Below are 21,592 nucleotides of genomic sequence, written 5' to 3'. Positions count from 1 at the left end.
AATCATTATTGTTGTTATTTTCATCAACAATTTGATTAAAGATAAGTTAATAATAATACCTCTCCTTTCATCCCATGAAAATGCTCTGCGTTCAGAAGCAGTTGGAAAGAGACCATTATCCAAAAGCAGTTCATGAGCGTTAAAAGAAAGTTATTAAAGCATTTGATCCTCTTAAGTGTGTAAGGGCTTTTCAAATGTCGATTCCAAAGTTTGACTTTTAAGATTGTTCTCGTAAAAGTTTGAATATAAGACCTAGAGATTGCTTGCATATTTCAATCACCATAAACAACATACGTACGTAAACTTATTTTTCTTACGCGCAGTCGTGTTGACTTCTATGCATTTTCGCTTTACAGTTTTTGGGTTTGATGTGCTTGCATACACACAAGTACACAAGCATATATATATATATATATATATATATATATATATATATATATATATATATATAATTTCTTCTCTATCAATGGAATCGAACCTTAGTAACCTAATAGCTAAATGCATTTAAGCTTTTACCTGGTGAGACCAATATTTTATATAAAAAATGTTTTGCTTAACTTTTTGCCCCTTGTAAACCGTTATCCATAAAAGTATAAACAAGGAAACAAGAACGTCACATAAAATGGAAGTACACATTCTTCTTATGAAGATGAATATTATAATTTTAGGAATGGAACTTTTTTGTAGCAAGAAAGCGTTTTGGTTTATTTATTTTGAATTTTTACAGAAAGATGTGAATAAAATGGCCGAGCAAAAGTGTTATGCCCACATTTAAGAGAGACAGGTATGTGGATTGCCAGTTGAGGAGCGCGGGGAGAGAAAGTAAAATAATCCTCAATAGAACAAAATAAAGGATATTGATTTCTTGAAAAGTACGTTAAGTGGGAACGACCCATTTACTATCCTTATTACCATTGAAGGCTCTTTCAAGAACTAGCTGTCCATTAAAATATCTGACACTTAGGTCAAGCCTGCAGAGATGAAAAGGCGATTAAAGGATCACAAATGGAATGAAAATCAAAACAAATTTGGCCAAAGGCTTCAATTACCTCAGGGAAACTCTTCCTTCGTCTCCTCAATTAATTTCCCCTAATGCACCCAGCTTCCAGCAAACACCTAAGGAAAAGTGTTGGGAATTTTAAGCTTTGAGTACCAAAACTGATTTTAATGGGCTTTGGAAAGGTGAAGGAAGGGTAGGGGACAGGAATGGAAGGGAAAGTCATGGTTGTGGGACATTGGCCAGGACCCCTATTATAATAGCCAGTGCTAATCCGTACTCGAGACTTTTAAGCCAACGTTTGCCTCCTTTTGAGCAGCTTCCACAACAAACTTTCACTTAAACTCTCTCTCTCTCTCTCTCTCTCTCTCTCTCTCTCTCTCTCTCTCTCTCTCTCTCTCTCTCTCTCTCTCTCTCAAAGAAAGAGTAAGACGTGAGATATTAAAGATAATATGGAGATGGGATGAAATTTTTGAAGATGGTGTTAGTTTAAAAAGGGGAGATGGGTACTACCCTTTACATTACAATAGCCGTATAATTTTATTTCATGTGAAGATTAGTTGTACAAGAAATTCGTTCAACTGCTAAAATAAAACTTGAAGAATAAAACAATGACAGATAAGGAAATGTTGAAAAAAAGATAAGATTTGTAACGGTAACAAAATCTACGATAAGCAAATATTGAGAAAAAAATGTAGCGGTAACAATAACTACTGCATAGATAGAGGTAGCCTACGTAGAGTAAAATAACTCTCGTAATGCAATAATCGTAAGTATACAGTATATATATATATATAATATATATATATATATATAATTATATATATATATATATATTATATATTATATATATATATATGTATGCGTAAAAATCACAGGAAAACATGATACTCAGATGCAGAAGAACCACAGGGAAAATGCACATACGAAATATACGATTAAGTCCTGACTAGTTTCGTGATACTTCTTCAGAGGACTGAAGAAGTATCACGAAACTAGTCAGGACTTAATCGTATATTTCGTATTTTCATTTTCCCTGTGGTTCTGCATATATATATATATATATATATATATATATATATATATATATATATATATATATATATATATATATATATATATATATATATATTATATATATATCAGAATAGCTTAAGAGAATTGACGCTGTGTTCGATGCGTTGATGGGGTTGGCTGGAGATGAGGAAGGGATTTTGGAAATGGGAAATGAAAGGAAATGAAGTGGAGGGTAAAAGACTTGGTTGAGGGAAGAGGTAATGGGGGGGAGGGGGTTACTTCAGCCATGAAGAGGGGTGAGTAGAGCGTAAGCCAGAGATGACTAGGGAGGGAGACAGGATGAGGGAGGGAGAGGAATTGATGGGAAAAGCGAGAATCAATTAGAGACTTAAAAGCATAAACGCCTTTGAACAGCCGCCGCTGAGGTGTTTTAAAAGCAAACGGTTAGATTAGGCTATCCAAGGCTTTTGTCATACTTGCTGGTGTGCGAGTGTTTGTGTGTATGAGAGAGAGAGAGAGAGAGAGAGAGAGAGAGAGAGAGAGAGAGAGAGAGAGAGAGAAACGGACTTTGCCACTTGTTAAATGCGTCTGTCTCGTTCAATATTCCTGCAAAATAGGGTCCCTTGATTAGCTTCACCCATTGCATCTGAACAATGGTTGTTTGACGGGCTGCGCATTTAATACGGTGTGTTAAGCGTCAGACAATAAGAGAAGGCTTTGGCGTATTATGGTCATTTTAAGTATGGCAGTACGGCAGTAACTGTAATGCGTATACACAGTGGAATCTTGAGAGAAATGAAAGGTCAGCAGTACCGTTATCAACTATTCCAAGGAAGTTATATTATAGGTCCAGTTTCTTTGCTTTATAATCGATTGGTTAGAAATGGATATGATTTCACGAAAGATAACATTTGGGAAGAGGTAAACTATTTTAGAAATATGGACGGTTTGCCTTGGCACATGATTTACGATATCTGAACGCTCGTCGCCTATAATACAAACTTTAGCTTTTATTATTATTACTATTAATATTATTATTATTATTATTATTATTATTATTATTCAAAGCAAAGACAAGTGAAAAAAGCAAAAGAATTAACTTTTTTTCTTGGATATTATAATATACAATATACTGTCATTAAAATTGGTACACCTCGTTACTTCATAGTTTCATTCCTTTTTTTTTTATTGAATTGTTAGATAAATGAGGACTTTTCAACAGCAAACACTTGCTTTTATACTATACTGATTTTTTTTATCAATATTAGGTTTACAGGTGTATCATGTGGTTGACGATGGTAGGAGAAGTTAGAACAGCATTAATGAATGTATGATATAGTGAGTAAAAGCTGAATAGGATAATGAAAATACAAAATAAGCTGAAGAAGTGATATTCCCCAGAGACGCTACGTTTTTTACAAAGAAGGGAAAGGTAATGCAGCGGAAATGCGTTATGTATATTAGCGCACTGGTGAACAAGGCCCTGGAGATGATTTGTTATATGGAGACCCAACCCCTGAACAGGGGTGCTATAGCTTCAACCTCTTCCCAGTTGTTTCCTCCTCATTATTTCTAACGCCTTTTCTACATTTTTAACTAAGGGTTTATTTCACTATTTTTGTTTTTATGTAACTCTTTGTTCATACACACAGCCTAGCTTTATCGGCAACACTGAGTTAGATTACCATTATATATTTCTCTTCTTTTTTTTAGATCTCACTTGACCGTAATTTACGTGCAGTTATTTCAATTGCGTAACTGATAATCCATTTTTTTTTCACCCAATTTTCTTTTTCCTCCTCTCATATCATCAAATATCTAATAACTCTATTCACAAAATATGTAACTCTCTCTCTCTCTCTCTCTCTCTCTCTCTCTCTCTCTCTCTCTCTCTCTCTCTCTCTCTCTCTCTCTCTCTCACACACACACACACACAAAAGTGAGATTATATTTGTTAACATTCTTAATCCTTTGTTACCATTATATAGCATCCTGTTTTTTCCAACTAATATATAGGGGTTGTAGCTTTGATAAAAATAATAATAACATTAGGGTCACTCAGTAGAAATCATAGCTATGCCTTGCGAAGCAGTGTACTTGTGCCACTTGTCAACCAAATTTCGTTGAAATTGGTTCGTTTTTTTTTTTTTTTTTTTTTTTTTTGTAATGTTCACAAACAAAGAATAATCTAAAAAATATTTGCCATTTACTTAACGTTGCAGTTATTTTCAAAATATTATTGTGTTCTTGCACTTTGGTGTACCGTACTTTATCCGAGATGTTATGCATTCACCCCATGGGTCATACCCAATATGACTACCAATATCAAGTTTGGTCAAATTCGGTTCAGTAGTTTTTGTGTAAAAGTTGATCACAAACAAACAATCACATAAATAAAATACAGGTTTGAATACATATTGCTCGAAAATTCCTTGGTTTTTGCAAAGGCAACAATAATAATGACAGTCATTACTACAAAGGTTGATATTATTGTTCTCAATTTTCTTTTCTATTTACGAAAATAGTATTTTCGGTTTCTCATGTTAGTTTGCATCATTTATGAAGTTAACCTTAGGTAGTTTAGCATACGTAAAGGAATAAAAGGAATGTTACGAAAATTAAAACTTGAACCCTATCAAAGTAGATTTAGTAGATTTGAGACCAAAGTCTTCAGAAGGATATTAGGAGTTAAATGGCGGGAAAGGATTAGAAATGAAACTATAAGAGAGATTACTCGATTGCCATATGTGGATGAGATCAGGATGAGGGGTAGATGGAGATGGTTTGGGTATGCTTTTCGCACTCTTAAGAGAGATTAGTTCACCAAACGTTCAGCAGGTCCCTACAAGGTACTAGAAGAGTTAGAAGACCCAGGCCTACATAGCAAAGGACTATGAAGCGCGAACTAGGAGATGATGAATGGAGAAGTGAAGTACTGAATTAAAAGTTCAAGATAGAGGCGACTGGCGAAATGTAACCGAGTCCCTTTGCGTCAATAGGCGTAGGAAGAGATGATGGTGATCAAATGTGACGTAAAATTTATACATTGATTGTGGTTACGAATTTAACAACCACAGAAACTGTTAGCTTGGGAAGCTTTGAATACCAAATGAAATTCTCATACCAGAAGCAAAGAAAAATAGGGAATGTTTATCGGCGACGGGATGTAAAACTAAGAGAGGTGAATGACACGCACTGAGGCGATAAAGGAAAACGTTCAGATCCAACTAGAAATTTAGTGGAATTTTAAACTAGAGCTTTTATGAAATAATTATATTTTCATAGCTTTAAAACTATAACATTAAAGAGAAATTATAAGTCAATAATTATACAGGTGTAACTTTAACGAATAAAAAAGTCTTGTTTCATTTCAGCTTCCATCACTGACGCCAAGTGCTTGCATCTTCTCTCTCTCTCTCTCTCTCTCTCTCTCTCTCTCTCTCTCTCTCTCTCTCTCTCTCTCTCTCTTTTGGCGTCAATGACCTCAGATGTCAGGATGCCAGAAAACTTCAAATCAATCAATTTCTCTCTCTCTCTCTCTCTCTCTCTCTCTCTCTCTCTCTCTCTCTCTCTCTCTCTCTCTCTCTCTCTCTCTCTCTCTCTCTTTTGAATTGTTTCTAACTTGCTTTATCAATTCCACCTACGATTCCTAGTAATTTATTTCTCATTCTACTTTACCATTTATTTATTGATGCCAAGACTTGTATTATTGTCTGAAAGTGATACACTCGTCACCAAACTATGGAACGAGCAGCATTTCATCTTATATTATGACTTCAAACTTCCTACTCTTTATGATCAGTTACCTGAAACCTTACGGGGATGTCTTTATTAGCATGTAGTAAGTTCAATTTCATAAGAGTTTGTTAGCTGTAGATGTTGTTTAAAAGTAAAGCAGGAATCTATCAAAATATCCGCTACATGGTACTCTGGTTAAATATATTGATATACAATTCGTTCCTATAATTGGTATTATATCTCATTTAATCTTTGATTTATAGTGCTGTTTTCGCTTCACTGAAAACATTTTTAGTCTTTCGATACAGCAAGTATGAATCATTTGAAATTATCTTATTATCTGATGGAATGAAACTGCGAAGTACTTATCTCCCCTATCATTTTCTCTTAACCGTGTGTATAGTAATTGCTTTGTATATTTATGTCATAGACTGACAATCTATAATGATTTTATCCTATACGATTTCATATAATGCTTTACTCTAGGAAAAGTGAAAATAATTCATTACTAATTTTCAATGGTGTATAAATGGCCTACTTATTTTATGAAACATATTTGTCAAAGTAATATTAGTATTTCTTATTTTATAATTCCTTGTGTTTTTAAGGACAGATATTTATTTCTCTTTTCTCCTTTCCAGGTCGGAAAGGAGCCTGATGCCGACAGCATTGCTGTGATTGTAAGGATTTGTGAAACATTTGCAGCAAAAATGTATCGACAAACTCATAGACGCCCCACACAGGCAAGCTTGTTTATCGCTGTCCTATCATGGTGTTTAGTGCAAGATGCTTCAGCTCAGATTGGCCTCACTTCACCTTTATCATCATCCATGACTCAAAGATCAGGTGGTGGAGTTTTAGCGTTGTCGCTAACAGCCCATGATCCTAAACAAGCAGCTTCCAGTCTCCTCACAAAACTGAGCGATCGTCAGCTACCTTCTCAGCGCAGTGCATCTACAAGGGAAAGCGAGATTGCTGCAATATTCCGAGGAGTTGCATATGGAGCACCAACATTTTCTTCCAATACTAGTACGCAATATACACCCGCTCCTCCTATTGATATTACTACCACAACCACTTCAGCTGCACCTTCAACAACTACTTCTTTCATCAATAGTGTTCAAGATCCAGTCAGGTCAGAACTCATGAGGCATCAAATAGGAAAGGAAAGTGAATTTGTTATGACAACAAGAACAGTTCCCAGTGTCATTGAAGTAAATGCTGATTCAATTCCATATGTCTTACATGAAGACGATAGCTTTAGAGATACATCTTACCCATATCCTACACCTGACAAATCCATACTGAACAAGGAGATTCCAAAGTTTCCAACATTTCACCCAATATCAGAGGAGTCCATAATTTTGAATCAGAACCATGCTGGTGGTATCAGAGAAAAGGGAATTTTGTCTAAAAGTGATGTAAAGTGGGCTTTAGGAGCTGCTTGGTGGATACATGTTTATGTTTCTGCTGGTCTATTTGCACTTATAGCTGCTGCTAGTCTTTGCTGTTTAGCACGATTATCTCCTGCAACCCACGTGCTTACCCGTCTTCGGTACATAATTCTGCTTGCCCTTGTGTTTTTAGCTGCTATTCTAAGATGCCTTCATTTATTCCATGATCCTTATGGTATTGAGAACCGTCTCCCAGACTTCTTAACTGCCATTATTGAGGAGATTAGTTGGCCATGTTTTATAGCTGCAGTAGCAGTTGTAGCCCTATCTCTGTATCAGTCCAGCAGATGTTCTCGAGTGTTCCCAAAAAGTTTACGTCTACGATTTGCACTTGTGTTTTTTACCACAGCACATATTATCATATCCATCACAGCTCATCTTGTAGCTTCCTTAGTAGAGAAATATGCCTTTCCCTTGAGAGTAACTGCCCAGTCACTTGCTGTGATCTGGGGAAGCTTTGCAGGGTTTTGTAGTTTATGGGCAGTTTGGAAAGCTGAAAGATCTGCTGGTCGGTATTCAGGCCATCTATTAGGCCGTCTCAATCGTTCAGCAACAGATGACTTGGTTTCATCTGGTCAGACTCGCTCATCAGTAAATTGTGGGGCTGTATTCATCCTTGTGGCAAGTGTTGGGCAAATAATGCTGTCTGCTTTGCACTTTTATATAATGTTGGCACCTGTATCACCAACAAAGCACATCTGGGTCTGGTGGGGTAGAGTCAGCATGGCTCGTGGTTTGGAGCTCATTATTAGTATTGCTGTTCTGGCAGCTGCATTTATCTTCACTTCTGGGAGACCATCTCATAGTAAACAGGAGAGCACTATATTCTCAGTGCTGACAAGTTGTGGTAGGGATAACAAGAATATGAAAGGAGGACGCAGTGCTAATGTTTTTCCAATACAAAATGAAAAAAGACAGATACTTGGTGGTAGTTTCAACTTTCATACAAGTAAACCATCAATGAATGATGGCATTAAAAGAATGCCAATTGACTGGACTTATACAACTCCACGTTGTGCTAATAAAACTGGAACCATTGATTCAGTTACCTCTGATTTTCAGTTGCTCTGGAATCGAGATCGAACTCAATCAGCAGCAAGTTTTAGACCATCATCAATGCTAGTTAATGACAGTGGGTTTGTCAGATTTCGAACCCAAGTGGATCCTGAACAAGCAATGGATGAAGTATTCAACAAGTCCTCCCTGAATCTGCATAATGCTTCAACACCAATACAATACACGAAAGTTCATAATTATAGCACCCAAACTCTCCCAAATAGTAAATATTATTGTAAACCTAACGCTAGTAGTCTGTCTTCACCAGAACGCACACCTTTAAGAAATCCAATAAGAGCTCAAACCATCCGTGCCCAAAGATCTAGACCTGATTACCTGCGCCATCACATGAGGAACAGAACTATGTCTAACATAAGGGATAAGTCTACTTGGACACCTGTGTCCTCAGCAAGTAAATATGATGTTAGAACCCTAGATAAATATGAAGTCGCCTCTTACTACAACAACTCTATTATATCAAATAATAGCAATATGTACTCAACACCCCATACTGTATCTCCCAGTCATCAATATCTACCTTCTCACAATACCCAACATCGGTTACCTGAAGTACATGGAACTGCTCACCACTATGAAGAAGCAAGATATTTAAAACCCCCATCTGTAGAAGGAGTAAGTGGTATTTTGGAACCTAGCACTTGTTCATCTCTCTCAGAAATTCATGTTGACTACCTTACAGATGTCTCATCATCAAATGACTGCATGAACCAACACTCTTTACCCTTTATTAATTGCTCAAAGAGGGATCAGAGTATGCTTACCCTTCCCTTAAGCTCAACACACACCAGTTATGCTCAAAGTGTCCCAACATACACAGCACCCATGGGAAGAACTCCCCCATCTCACCTGCCTGATATCACCCCCGACTCTGCTGTTATCCTTGACTACTCTACTTCTGCTGAGACAGAAGAGGAGGGAGACAAAGACTGCAGAAACAAGTCCCTCGACTTGATCAAAATAAGTTCTAACTCTTTGAATGATGTACTCAAAGGTCAAGCTCGGGCAGGTCTTTTAAGTAAAATTGTTGGAAATAGTATGAATGTCAGCTGTTATGGATATTCTCCTTTGGATGTGGAGGATACCTCTTCACCTTCCCAAGAGGATTCATCTATGTCTAGAATCCGTAGGGTGGCCTCCTACACAGATTTAGGCGATGCAAAAGAGGTACCAAAGACACCAGCAACGCCACCACCAGTGTATAGTAAACCTCCGAATACTGTAACTTCCCTTTAATCATAGACATTGATATCATAAAACTTCGACTTTAACTCATATGTAAATATACCATAACATAGTAACTTTTGCATATTAATCTTATCAGATGTTATCAACTTAGTATGTAAGACATTAGGGGAACCTCAGGAAATACTGGAATATATAAATATGATCTCACTTGAGCTTAGATATGGGATAAAAGAAAATTTGTATTTGGTTCGTCATAAATATTACAGATCATTATTATAGCTAACATATATAAATCAATGGGGTTTTCTGAAAGTAGCAACAAGTAATTTCCATTGTTTTTTGAGCGAAGAAATGCAACTTTTTCCTCTATTCATATTACCATCCTTGTCAAACACAGAAAAGTACGATCACTAAAAGAACAAGAATATTATTCATCAAAACATTTGTGATTTTTTTTTTGTCTCAAGAAATCAACTAAATATATTCTTTATTATCAATTTTGTTAATATGTTTCACGCAAGAGATCAATAACAGAAGTATATTACATTTATGTTATTGCCCTCTCTTAATTTGTAGGTGAACCGTGTAAGCTCATATTATAAGATTCTTTGAAATATTAAGGCATAATTAATTAAACTCCCTTATAACCAAATACTTTTTGTAAAAGTTTCATGTAAAAATGTTGTTTCATGTCTAATTTTGTTGTGCTTATTTAGTCCTAAGATTTGTATCTTATATGTCGTTACGGAAGAAAAAAAGCTATTGTAAAAGCAAAGAAATTATCTAAACATTTATGTCGTATTTTGTTCATTGGCGCATTGGGTTTTTATAGAAAAAAAAAATGTGAATGTAAATTAAAAGTTTGGAAAAGACTTTTCGTAGACTCTGTTGTGGAAGTGCATCTTGTGTATATCGTAAATGAGAGTTAGCGGAAGGAAATCAATATAGTTTGGTTTAAGGAGGCTGTGATATGTATAATATATTTTTATATGTGTAGAATATACATTTTAGCTGTTTTAAAACATGATATCTAGTCACTTTTTAATAAAGTGAAATGCTAACCTTGTTTTCAATATCCTTATTCGCATTTTGTACCCTAAAACTATATCTGTGCTGTTAGTAGTAATACTGATAATCATAACAGGAATGATACTTGAAAATTTAAAAGGGCGTGGCCCAGTCTAGTAGTTTAATAATAATTATCCTCGTGAAAACCAAATTCAAAAGAAGTTGTCATGATAATTACTTCAATGCGCAAGGTTACACCATCAACACCTGAACTATGTATTAAAGTTCGAAATTTTGACAATAAATTAAAGCCTAACGGCAAGAAATCTGCAGATCCTAATTCGCAGTAAATATTGGGGACAATGAACAAAATTTCCATCTTGTGTGAAAACTTGCTATTGAATAATCAATGTGATTGCTATGAAAAGGATAAATTCTCAAATATTTCAGATGATTAAATGCAACTAATTACAATCATAAAGAGCCATTTACCCAAATCCCAAAGCAAAAAGAAACAAGAATATTTGAAAAGCCAGAGTTCTTTACCCGAGAAGATGTAGCATCAACGCGACAATAAAACTTAATGGGCTGAGCAGACACCGGGAAAACTCTAAGGGGAATGTGCGCCTCAGATGGGGGTCATCTAAATCACATTAACCAGGGAAAATACTGAAGAGACTCATTTTGACCTGTTACGAGTCTTGGGATTGCAGATAACGTACAAACGCAGAACAACAATCACATCTGCATACCTGTATTCTGGACAACCCTAATTCAGAATCAAACTTACCAAAACTTTATTAGACGAGGCCGCTCGCACAATATCTCATTAGCTTTGATACACCCCCACACAAACACACACACCCACTCATTCATACATACTGTAACTGTGTTAAACAAGTTAAAGTCCAGCGGCTATCAAATGATGAGAAGTAAAATCTGTTTGAATATAAGGCAAGGAAAATACAAAGCGATTTTAGGAAAGAAAATAGATACTTCTACAATGTGAAAAAAAAAATCTGATGAGCTTAGTTTAGCAATACAAAATAGGTACTCCCAGTTGCATAATGAAATGGAACCATGTAAAGAAGATATGAACATTAATTTAACAAAATTTATATTGGAATTAACACAAGAGATAGGTGGAAAAGTTCTTAAACAGGAACAAGGAAAATTATCAGATAAGACCGAAAACCTATTAAAGAAAAAATTAGAAATGAAGGTTCAATATACTGTAGATGAAAGAGAATTAGCAGAACTTTTCAAAATAATGAGCAAACTAGAGACCCAAGACATTCGTAAAAACAATTAGACCTAAACTGAGGCAACACTAAATAAAAAAAGAAGCATCAAATTGCTGAAAAGAAAACTTGAAACAAGGCGCAAAAAGATGTTTACTCTAAAGAGTGAAAACGGAAAGATTATCAACAATAGAGATGCAGTGATCAAAATTGCAGATGATTTCTATATAGTGCTATACAATAGTGATACAAGAAATTACTTTCCCAAAAGAAATAATGAAACAAATGAGTCGGGACCAAACTCAACAGCAGAAGTTAAGAAAGCATTAAAACGCGTGAAAAGAGGCAACCCAGTAAGCAAAGATGGTCTAACAATTGGTTCAATAATAGACAGAGGAGATTTAATATATATTGTCAAATATTGTATTACTCAAACATTCCAAACAAGCCCTAAAACAATGAAACACTAAAATAAGAAATAAAGAACGGTATTTCTCATCACAACAAAACTCAAAGACATTAACATTTGATTAGATGAACATCGCTAGACAATATATATTAAATTTGGACAGAACTACAGACTTGCCTCTTATTATAATCAGCCATCCCTCACCATCTATGAGTTACACACAAAAACGAGTAAAAATGACCAAAATTCACTATTTTGACCTTGAAATATGACCTTCTGACCTTGAAGATGATGAAGATGACCCCAGGTGGTGTTGAAAATGTCACTATTGAACTCACCGTCCTCAAAAACCCCCATTTTGAATCAGAGAACGTGTTTCTAGCCCTTCTTAGAAGTCATTTTAGTCCAGGACTCAAGTTAATCCTTCAGACTCAAGTTAAAAACCCCGATCAGGGGACGTTCCAGTCCTTTCTTGAAGGACGATATATGACAATATATATTAAATTCGGACAGCTCTGCAGACTTGCCTCATATTATAATCAGCTATCTCTCACCATTTATGAGTTACACACAAAAAACGAGCAAAAATGACCAAAATTCACAAATTTGACCTTGATAAATGACCTTTAGACCTTGAAGATGACCCCAGGTGGTGTTGAAAATGTTACTTTTGAGCTCACCATCCTCAAAAACCCCCATTTTGATCCAGAGAACGTGTTTCTAGCCCTTCTAGAAGTCATTTTAGTCCAGACTCATGTTAATCTTTCAGACTCAAGTTAAAAACCCCGAGGTCCTGACGTTCCAGTCCTTCCTTAAAGGAGTCTATGATATATATATATATATATATATATATATATATATATATATATATATATATATATATATATATATATATATATATATATGTATATATATATATATATATATATATATATATATATATATATATATATATATATATATATATATATATATATATATGCAGATGATGCTACTCTCTTTACATCAATTCCATCCCCCGAATGTAGATCTGGGGTTGGTGAATCCCTTAATAGAGATTTAGCTAGAAATAGTGCATGGTGCAAATTATGGGGTATGAAGTTGAATCCTAACAAAACTCAAAGTATGATTGTAAGTAGGTCAAGGACGGTGGCTCCTCAACATCCGGATCTCAGTATTGATAATGTTTCTTTAAATTTGTATGACTCTTTCAAAATCTTAGGTGTGATTCTCGACAGCAAATTTACTTTTGAGAATCATATAAGGTCTGTCTCTTCTTCAATTGCACAAAAAATTGGCTTATTGAGAAAGTCTTTTAAGATTTTCGGTGATCAATCTATTCTGAAGAAGTATTTTAATTCTTTCATTTGACCTTGTTTTGAGTATTGTTCTCCCGTCTGGTCTTCAGCTGCTGATTCTCATCTTAATTTGTTGTACAGAAACTTACTGTCTATTAAAGATCTTATTCCTGATCTAGATATTAATCTCTGGCACCGACGTTCAATTAGTTCTTTATGCATGTTGCAAAAGATTTTTCATAACTCGGACCATCCTTTACATTTAGATCTCCCTGGACAATTCAATCCTGTTCGTAATACTAGGCAGGCAGTTAATTCTAATAGCCAGGCCTTCTCCATCATGAGGCTTAATACTACGCAGTACTCTAGAAGTTTCATTCCAGCTGTTACCAAGTTGTGGAAGGATCTTCCTAATCGGGTAGTTGAATCAGTAGAACTTCAAAAGTTCAAAGTTGGAGCAAATGCTTTTTTGTTGACCAGGCGAACATGAGTCTTTTTTTAGTTTATATATGACATATCTGTTTTTGACGTTGTTAATAGTTTATATATGACATATCTGTTTTGACGTTGTTACTTTTTTTTAGAATGATTTATTGTTAATTCATTCTCTTCATTTATTTATTTCCTTATTTCCATTCCTCACTGGGCTATTTTTCCCTATTGGAGCCCCTGGGCTTATAGCATCTTGCTTTTCCAACTAGGGTTGTAGCTTGGATAGTAATAATAATAATAATAATAATAATATAGAGAGAGAGAGAGAGAGAGAGAGAGAGAGAGAGAGAGAGAGAGAGAGAGAGAGAGAGAGAGAGAGAGAGAGAGATGCATACAAATAAAGTTTGTTCTACGCGTTGGGAAAAACTTTAAATTCGTCTTAGAGTGAATTAGGACAATATGAGGTCATTAGAGTCTCTGAAAAGATGAGTAACTACAGAATGCGAGGTGATATATATATATATATATATATATATATATATATATATATATATATATATATATATATATATATATATATATATATATATATATATATATATATATATATATATATATATATTTGGGCTCAAGCCATGTCATCCTGATGGAAGGTTCCTAAGAGTAGCTTCCTAGGGATATTTGACTACAGTGATATTCCCAGAGAATTTACCTTTAGGTCTCCAGAATTCTAACTCCTGGGGCGAATATCCTTAAATTTCTCTCAAGGATATCGCATCATATCAGGGGACATATTCTTGACACGCCGCCACACAGCAATCTGCACCCCCGAATAGCGTTTACGCTTCGAGGGGGAAAGTGGCAGAATTAGAAGGGGAGCCGTATCAAGGTTACCCTAGTTCCCATAATACTATTGAGTATCACAACAGCGCCATATCCAATATGGCGAACATTCATAATTCTCTAGCGATTTCGCACGGTGGTGTTCCCTGTTGATCTGACATTTTCGATCGGTTTTCAAGGATTATTATACAATTTCCAGCTTCTTTCACCTCTGGAAAGTTAAGTATTGATTCTTTACAATGTACAGTGAAATTAGAGTAATTTATGGTGATTAGGAGTTAAGCCTGTTACCGGAGGTGCCATGGGCGCTGTCGTTCGTTAGGCATGTGTTATTTATTTAGTAGAACGACATTCCCGGTAAAAATAGCATTAATAATTTAGTTATGAAAGCTATTTATGCAATTTATACTTGTAAAGATATTTATATGCATAATGCTCCTTTTTCTATGTCGATCGTATATGTCAGTTTCGGTGATTTACGTAACCGAGATATCGTTTTTGCCTAGGTAACCTAACCTAGGCCATATAGTATACTTTCGACATTTCCCCAGTTACCCTGGTGTATTGGTTTATCAATTCGTCGGAGATTAATATCTCCTAGAATTATTATATAACCGATACTCGTCTCTAGTAGAGATTTAAGGGTAATCTCTCTTCCCTCTGAGTGTAGCCTTAGGCTACAACCCTAGTGGGTCGTGCCCGAGTTTTCATTCAGGCATGACTATCCTAGGGTTTTCTGCCTCGTCCTTTAACCGCAGATGGCAGGTTTTGGGATTCGGTCAGAACCTCAGAGTATTTAGTCTTGAGCCGACAGTTGGCCGGCAGGGTGATTTGTCATTCCCCTGCCGGCTAGGCTGCTGACATAGGAGGCTAGCCCTCCCTAGGCCGCACCTGAAGTGGTTGTATGATGCCCCCACCTTCTCCCTGTGGCCTAGTAGACTAGTCCTGTGCTCGCAGACCCTAGGCTGAAGAGTAGTATTCTTCTGAGGCCTAGGAACTGGAGCTCTGTTTCTCCCTTGTTGAGAAGAGGCGGCACTGCTTCCGTCCCCTTAACTGTATTGGCAGACCCTAGGTTGGAGAATAAAAGTTCTCCTGCTGCCTAGGATGGCGCCGATACTGAAACAGAGTTTCTTAAGGGTGTGTAGGACCGGCAACTTTGCCGGCTCCTTCCACACCTCATACAGGACCCTTTTCCCTCCCCCTCTGTTCTTTTATGATGGCCGAGCAATTATCTTTCTTTGAGCCGTCGTCCTGCAATCTCACTGTTGCCGGTGGGTTGCGGGGGCCAGCCAGACTCCTTCTCTGCAGCTGTTGTCTGGCTGCCTGCGGCTATACCAGCTGCCGGCAGCCATGACAACTGCCAGCGGCCATGTTGGCTGCTGGCGACCATGTGTTAGACAAACTGTCGGCAGTTATGACGGCTGCTGGCGGCTATGCAAGCTGCTGGTAGCCATGCCATCTGTCGGCATCCATGACGGCTGACGGCTGATGGCGGCTCTTGGCTGCCCACGGCTGGCGGCTGCCGGCAGCCATGATGGCTGTAGGTGGGAAGTCCCTTCTATGACCAAGGTACTCCAGTCCTCCCTTGGACTGCTGGCCACAAGTTCTGTTGCCGGGGTATTATCCTGACCGGCACAGATAGGAGCTGACTCAGCCAGCAGTACGCCGACTGTACTAGTGCTGCCGGAGGCTACCCTGCCGGCTACGTGCCAGCTGGACCTTGCCGGCGGTGGTACTTGCGGCTGAATGGAGGCCTGAATGTTACATTCTCCCCTTCCCTTTGAACCTTCTTTCTGGAGAAAGGCTGTAAATTAGACTTTTACATCATTAATTAGTGTATACACACACAGTAATAAGGTAGCCTTCACTCCATGCTGTCTCTCTCTCTTTTTCAACTAGCATGCTGGCTGTGCCGGCAGGGACTAGCTATGCCGGCTGAATTACAGTATATGTTTATACAGGTAGTCAGTATATTTGCAGTAGAGGATACACTGCAGATAGAAAAAACTATTGTATATATTATACTAGTAGTTATTTTCCAATATATCTTGGGTATCCTTGCCCGGGTGTTTGCTGAGACCAATCCTATATTGAAAGTATAGGATTTTTTTTCAATATTCTGATTAGAAATCAGTTTTCATATTACCCTATAATATTAGATATTTTATAGGGCTTGCGGTATTACACTTCTAACCCTAAAAGGGTAGAACCCTTATCCTTGAGTCTCCCTGATCAGGAAACTCTATGATTTAATATTGTAAGGGAGGTCACAGCAAATGGGCTGGGTAGGATACACAAATATATGTCTTTTATATATCCTAGTCCAGTCGGCGTCATGCCGACTGGACCGTGCCGTTAGATGCTTGCCACAACGGCAGCACACTGGCTAAACTACATTATATAATTATACAGTAGCCAGTAATTTGCAGTATAGTATATACTGCAAATAGAAAACTATAGTATGATTATACAGTAGTTATTTCTAACATATCTTGGGTACCGTTGTGCGGGATTCTGCTGGGACCGTTCCTATATGGAAAGAATAGAATTCCTTCAATACTCTGATTAGAAATCAGTCATCCTTACCCCACACTGTTAAGAATAAAAATGGGCAGTGACTTGTACACTTCTCTACCCCTAGGGGTTAGAACCCTTTAGTTGGAGTTCCCTTGATAGAGGAATCTCCTTATAGTTAATACTGAGGGGAGGTAACAGCATTTGCTTGCATGGGAACACACAAGTATGTGTCTCCCACTATCCCTTTCTAGCTTACTATCCTAAGCTATTTTGTTAAAAGATGACTTTCACATATTGTTTATTAGTCAGATAATCAATTGTATACTCATTCTGCTTTCCTTTCTTTACAGGAGGAACCCCCGATGACATGTGTTGCAGTCTCCTGCAATATCAAGAGTAAGTGTTTTAATGGTCATAATACATGCAGGTTTCATGACCCCTGCAATATTATTTCCGAATCCCTGCATTATTGGGACCCGCAAGTTTGCAATGTATGTCGGACCTTAATGTCCGATGGTTTCGAGAATCCCAAGTCGATAGAGTCTAGAGATGCAGCTCGTAACAAACTACGCAACTGGGTGAGAGGCTTCTAGCAAATCTTTCCGGGACCATACCTACCTAATGATAGGATGCGTAACCTACTATTCCCGAAAGCAAGTAAGGAAATAGTGGTGCCCCAGGCATGATTCACACCTCCCTGCAGCCAGATAGCCTTTGGGACAGAGGGTAGGAAGCCCTGACGGGAAGAGGGCGATAATGTCGTGTCGGAATTGTTTCCGTCTGTGCCGGCTCTAGAGCCGTTGACATCGACATCTTCACCCCCTACCCCTCTATTAGATGGAATGGACCAATTATGGGCCCAAATGAAAGGTCTAATAGAAAACCTTCGCAAACAAGATGAAAAGGGGTCATACAAATGACCCAGAGACCAAGACCTTCCGACATGCTCCAAAACCAATCCCTGGAGGTTTGCGGAGCTTATGCCGATTTTAAACAGCAAGCTCTACATCTCGGAGAAGATGGGTGCTGTTCCTTTGGACAAAATCCAATTTTGGCCAAGCTTTGACGCTTTCCCTAATTGCTTCATTCGACTGAGACATGAACCAACGTCAAGAAAAGATACGGAACTGAAGGAGGTCAGGATTCTCGACCATGATAAGGCAAAGACTATCTTGTCAAGTAGCCTGAGAAAGGCGGGTTACTCGGTGTTGAAAGTATTCGCACTAGGTAACAGAAACCTTTCATTTCTTACTCCTGCTTCAATATAATTCCCCATTACGTTGAAGGCATTTAAATCTGTTGTCAAGGCAGTGGAGGCAGGTAGACCATGTCCTGCACTTGAGGAGTGCAAGCCTCTGTCACTAGCCTTTCCCAGGCAGACGGATTGAAAGGAAGTCCACTTAACCTTTTTAGTAGGAAGACTAGACGCAGATGTCGCTAGTCGACAGTTCAGTGAGAATGTCCCTAAACTATCTGAGTTTCTTTTGTATAACGAACAAGAGACAAAGGAGAGACTTGCAGCCTCCCTATCCCTACAGAACTGCATAGAGTTGTGTTCAACCCATCAAACTACCCCAGACATGCTCATGGTCTTGGCCAAAATGCATATGGCCACCTTAGTAAAAGACCTTTATACCTTTATGAAGGCTAGGAGAGCCTGTAGAGAGTTTGTGTTCGCTGCTGCAACAGTGAAACACGAAACCTGGAAGCTGATATCTTCCAACATCTGGGGTAGAAAGCGCTTTCCAAATGAGATAGTTAGAAAGGCGATTAAGGAGGCCACCACGGAGAATATAGGGCTTCTCCAAAAGTGAAACATCCTTTCAGAGAGAAAGTCTTCCACAGTTGTGGGTCCCCAACCTAAAAGGAAGACGGAAAAGTCTAGTAATTTTCCTCAGGATGTTCAACAACATCCCACAGTCACAATGACCGCGGTGCCACAGGCAAGCGGTCGAATATGTAAATCTTCTGATCAAGCGAATCAAAGAGACACTTCTGGTAGGAGGGAGGTTCCTTCAGGATCGCTGGACCTTCGATCCTTGGGTCCAAGGCCTAATCAAGATGGGACTAGGATAGGAAGTAGACATGCTTCCACCATCATTTCCTCAACTCTTCCTACACTCCAAAACCCTCCTGGAAAAGTATACCTTAGAGATCTAGAGCATACAGACGGTAAGGGAAGCAGAGTCCATTGAATTCCAGGGAAGGCTTTTTGGTGTTCACGAGAATGACTCAAGAAAACTCAGAGTCATTCTGGACTTGTCGCCACTCAACAAGTTCAAATAAAACAGAAAGTTCAGAATGTTAATCCTGCTGAACATAAGGACCTTATTTCAAGAAGGGGTGTTTGTATTCTTGTCAGACCTGAAAGATGTCCATTGACAACTTCCAGTCAGTCACCCCTTCCCCTCCAACCTAGGACTCAAGTTACAAAGGATAATGTATGTCCTAGGAAAGATACTTGTGGGACTAAACATAGTCCTAAGCATCTTCACGGGTTTAGCGGACACAGTCACGCAAAAACCAAGCCTAGAAAGGGTTCAGGCAACAATGCACCTGGACGAAAGGCTGGGGTGGGCAGCACCCGAAGTGGCCGGTCTATGAGCATCCAAGGAAGTGATTCGGTTCCCGGAACATCGGGGATGCAAGATAAGCTTCAAGAAGTCTCAATTCTCTCCAGCTCAAAGGCTTCAATGGCTAAAAAACCAATGAAACCTGTGGTCACACCAACTCTCCTTTCCCTTTGGAATGTAAAAGAAGATCGCAGGGTCGGTCAAGAGACTATGGTAATCAGTCAGAATTCCAAGATGCTAACAGGGAGAAGTTCAGAACTCTCTCCAGTTCGCAATAGTAACAGACCTAGTTCTAAGAGCACAGCTGAAAGATGCGTTAAGAGTCTGGAGAAGATACGCATCAAACGCTCGAAGAGATCTAAAAGGACTGATATCGGTCTTTCCTTGATCGCTTCCCTTACAATGGTCAAAAGCCAAAAGCCTATTGAACACCATGTTGGTCCTATCATGGATGGAGAAACTCTCTCCACACAGATCAGACCTTCTCAGGTTGATCAGGGACATCGAAGCGATAAGGAGACGTCAGAACCGACAAGGCTAGAGAACGTCTCATACAGTCTAGGTGACAGTAACTATCCCTTACCTAAAGGGATGGCACCTATCAGCACTTCATGTACAATCCGTGACAGTGGATGCTCTACTCTGGCTCAAGCCATTAGAGTTGGAATGATCCACGGACGCAGACCTATTCTTTCCCAGATGGGAACAAGTCCCCAAACTGCAGATCGACCTCTTCGTCACGAGCGTTATAAAAAAACTACCTTGATAAGTAGCCCCATACAAGGATCCTTTAGTGGAGATAACATACATCATGTCTCTAGTATAGAAGGGATGGACTCAGAAATCCCTGTTCATCCCATCCAATCTCCTGCTGAAGCTCCTCAACACACTGAGATCCTTCCAGGGAGGAGTGGGTCTGCGGGCTCCCAAGTAGCCCAAGAGCAATCTGTTCCCTTTAGTGAAGAAACGGAAGCTGAAGCTGGCCCCAGTTCTGAACCCTAGTTCTGAACCCACGACTATCTCAGAAGGTTCAGAAGTTAATTGCCTTTGATTTATCACAGAGAGCCCAAACCCTTCATTTCATGATTTTCTTGCCCTAGCGGTTAGGATAAGATTTAGGATCTCAGAAGGCAATATAGAATTCTTAGAAGAATACAAGTCTAAGTCAACCAGAAGATAATATGAGTCATCTTGGAAGAAGTGGGTTGCTTTTGTGAAAGCAAAAGAGCCGAAAGAAATTTCAATGAACTTCTGTCTCTCCTTCTTTGTCCACCTTCATAATCAAGGTCTGGCAGCCAACACGATAACTACGTGCAAGTCAGCCTTGACTAGACCTCTTCTATATGCCTTTCAAGTGGATCTGGCGAATGAAATCTTTAATAAGATTCCGAAGGCATGTGCAAGGCTTAGGCCTGCAGCACTACCAAAGCCCATCTCATGGTCTTTGGACAAGGTCCTACATTATGCCTCATCTGTGAACAATGAAGGATGTTCCCTTAAGGATCTAACCCAAAAGGTTATTTTTCTGTTCGCTATAGCCTCTAGGGCTAGAGTTAGTGAAATAGTGGCCCTATCCAGAGATGAGGGCCACACTCAGTTCACAGAAGCGGGAGAACTGAATCTCTTTCCTGATCCAACCTTTCTCGCTAAGAACGAGCTACCCACTAAGAGGTGGGGTTCCTGGAAAATCTACCCTCTGAAGGAAGATGTCTCTCTATGTCCTGTAGAGTCTATCTTCATAGAACTTCAGACTTCAAGGAGGACAGCTTTTTAAAGGAGAAACCTCTGGATCAAACTTGTCCC

At 38.5% G+C, this 21,592-nt stretch overlaps 1 protein-coding gene across 1 annotated transcript in view; it reads left to right on the top strand.

Annotated features, from left to right (window-relative positions):
* Positions 1 to 10,529, top strand: part of LOC137655719 (uncharacterized) — a 14,242-nt gene extending 3,713 nt beyond the window's left edge. Inside the window, exon 2 of the mRNA XM_068389733.1 lies at positions 6,394 to 10,529. Within this exon, the coding sequence (XP_068245834.1) occupies positions 6,463 to 9,516 (3,054 nt within the window). The 5' untranslated portion in view covers positions 6,394 to 6,462 and the 3' untranslated portion in view covers positions 9,517 to 10,529. The remainder of the gene's footprint in view (positions 1 to 6,393) is intronic.
* Positions 10,530 to 21,592: the final 11,063 nt, after the last annotated feature.

The sequence above is a fragment of the Palaemon carinicauda genome, chromosome 16 (assembly GCF_036898095.1).
Source record: "Palaemon carinicauda isolate YSFRI2023 chromosome 16, ASM3689809v2, whole genome shotgun sequence".
NCBI lineage: Eukaryota > Metazoa > Arthropoda > Malacostraca > Decapoda > Palaemonidae > Palaemon > Palaemon carinicauda.
The sequence above is the reverse complement of the archived record's forward strand: the minus strand, read 5'-3'. Positions and strand labels throughout refer to the sequence as shown.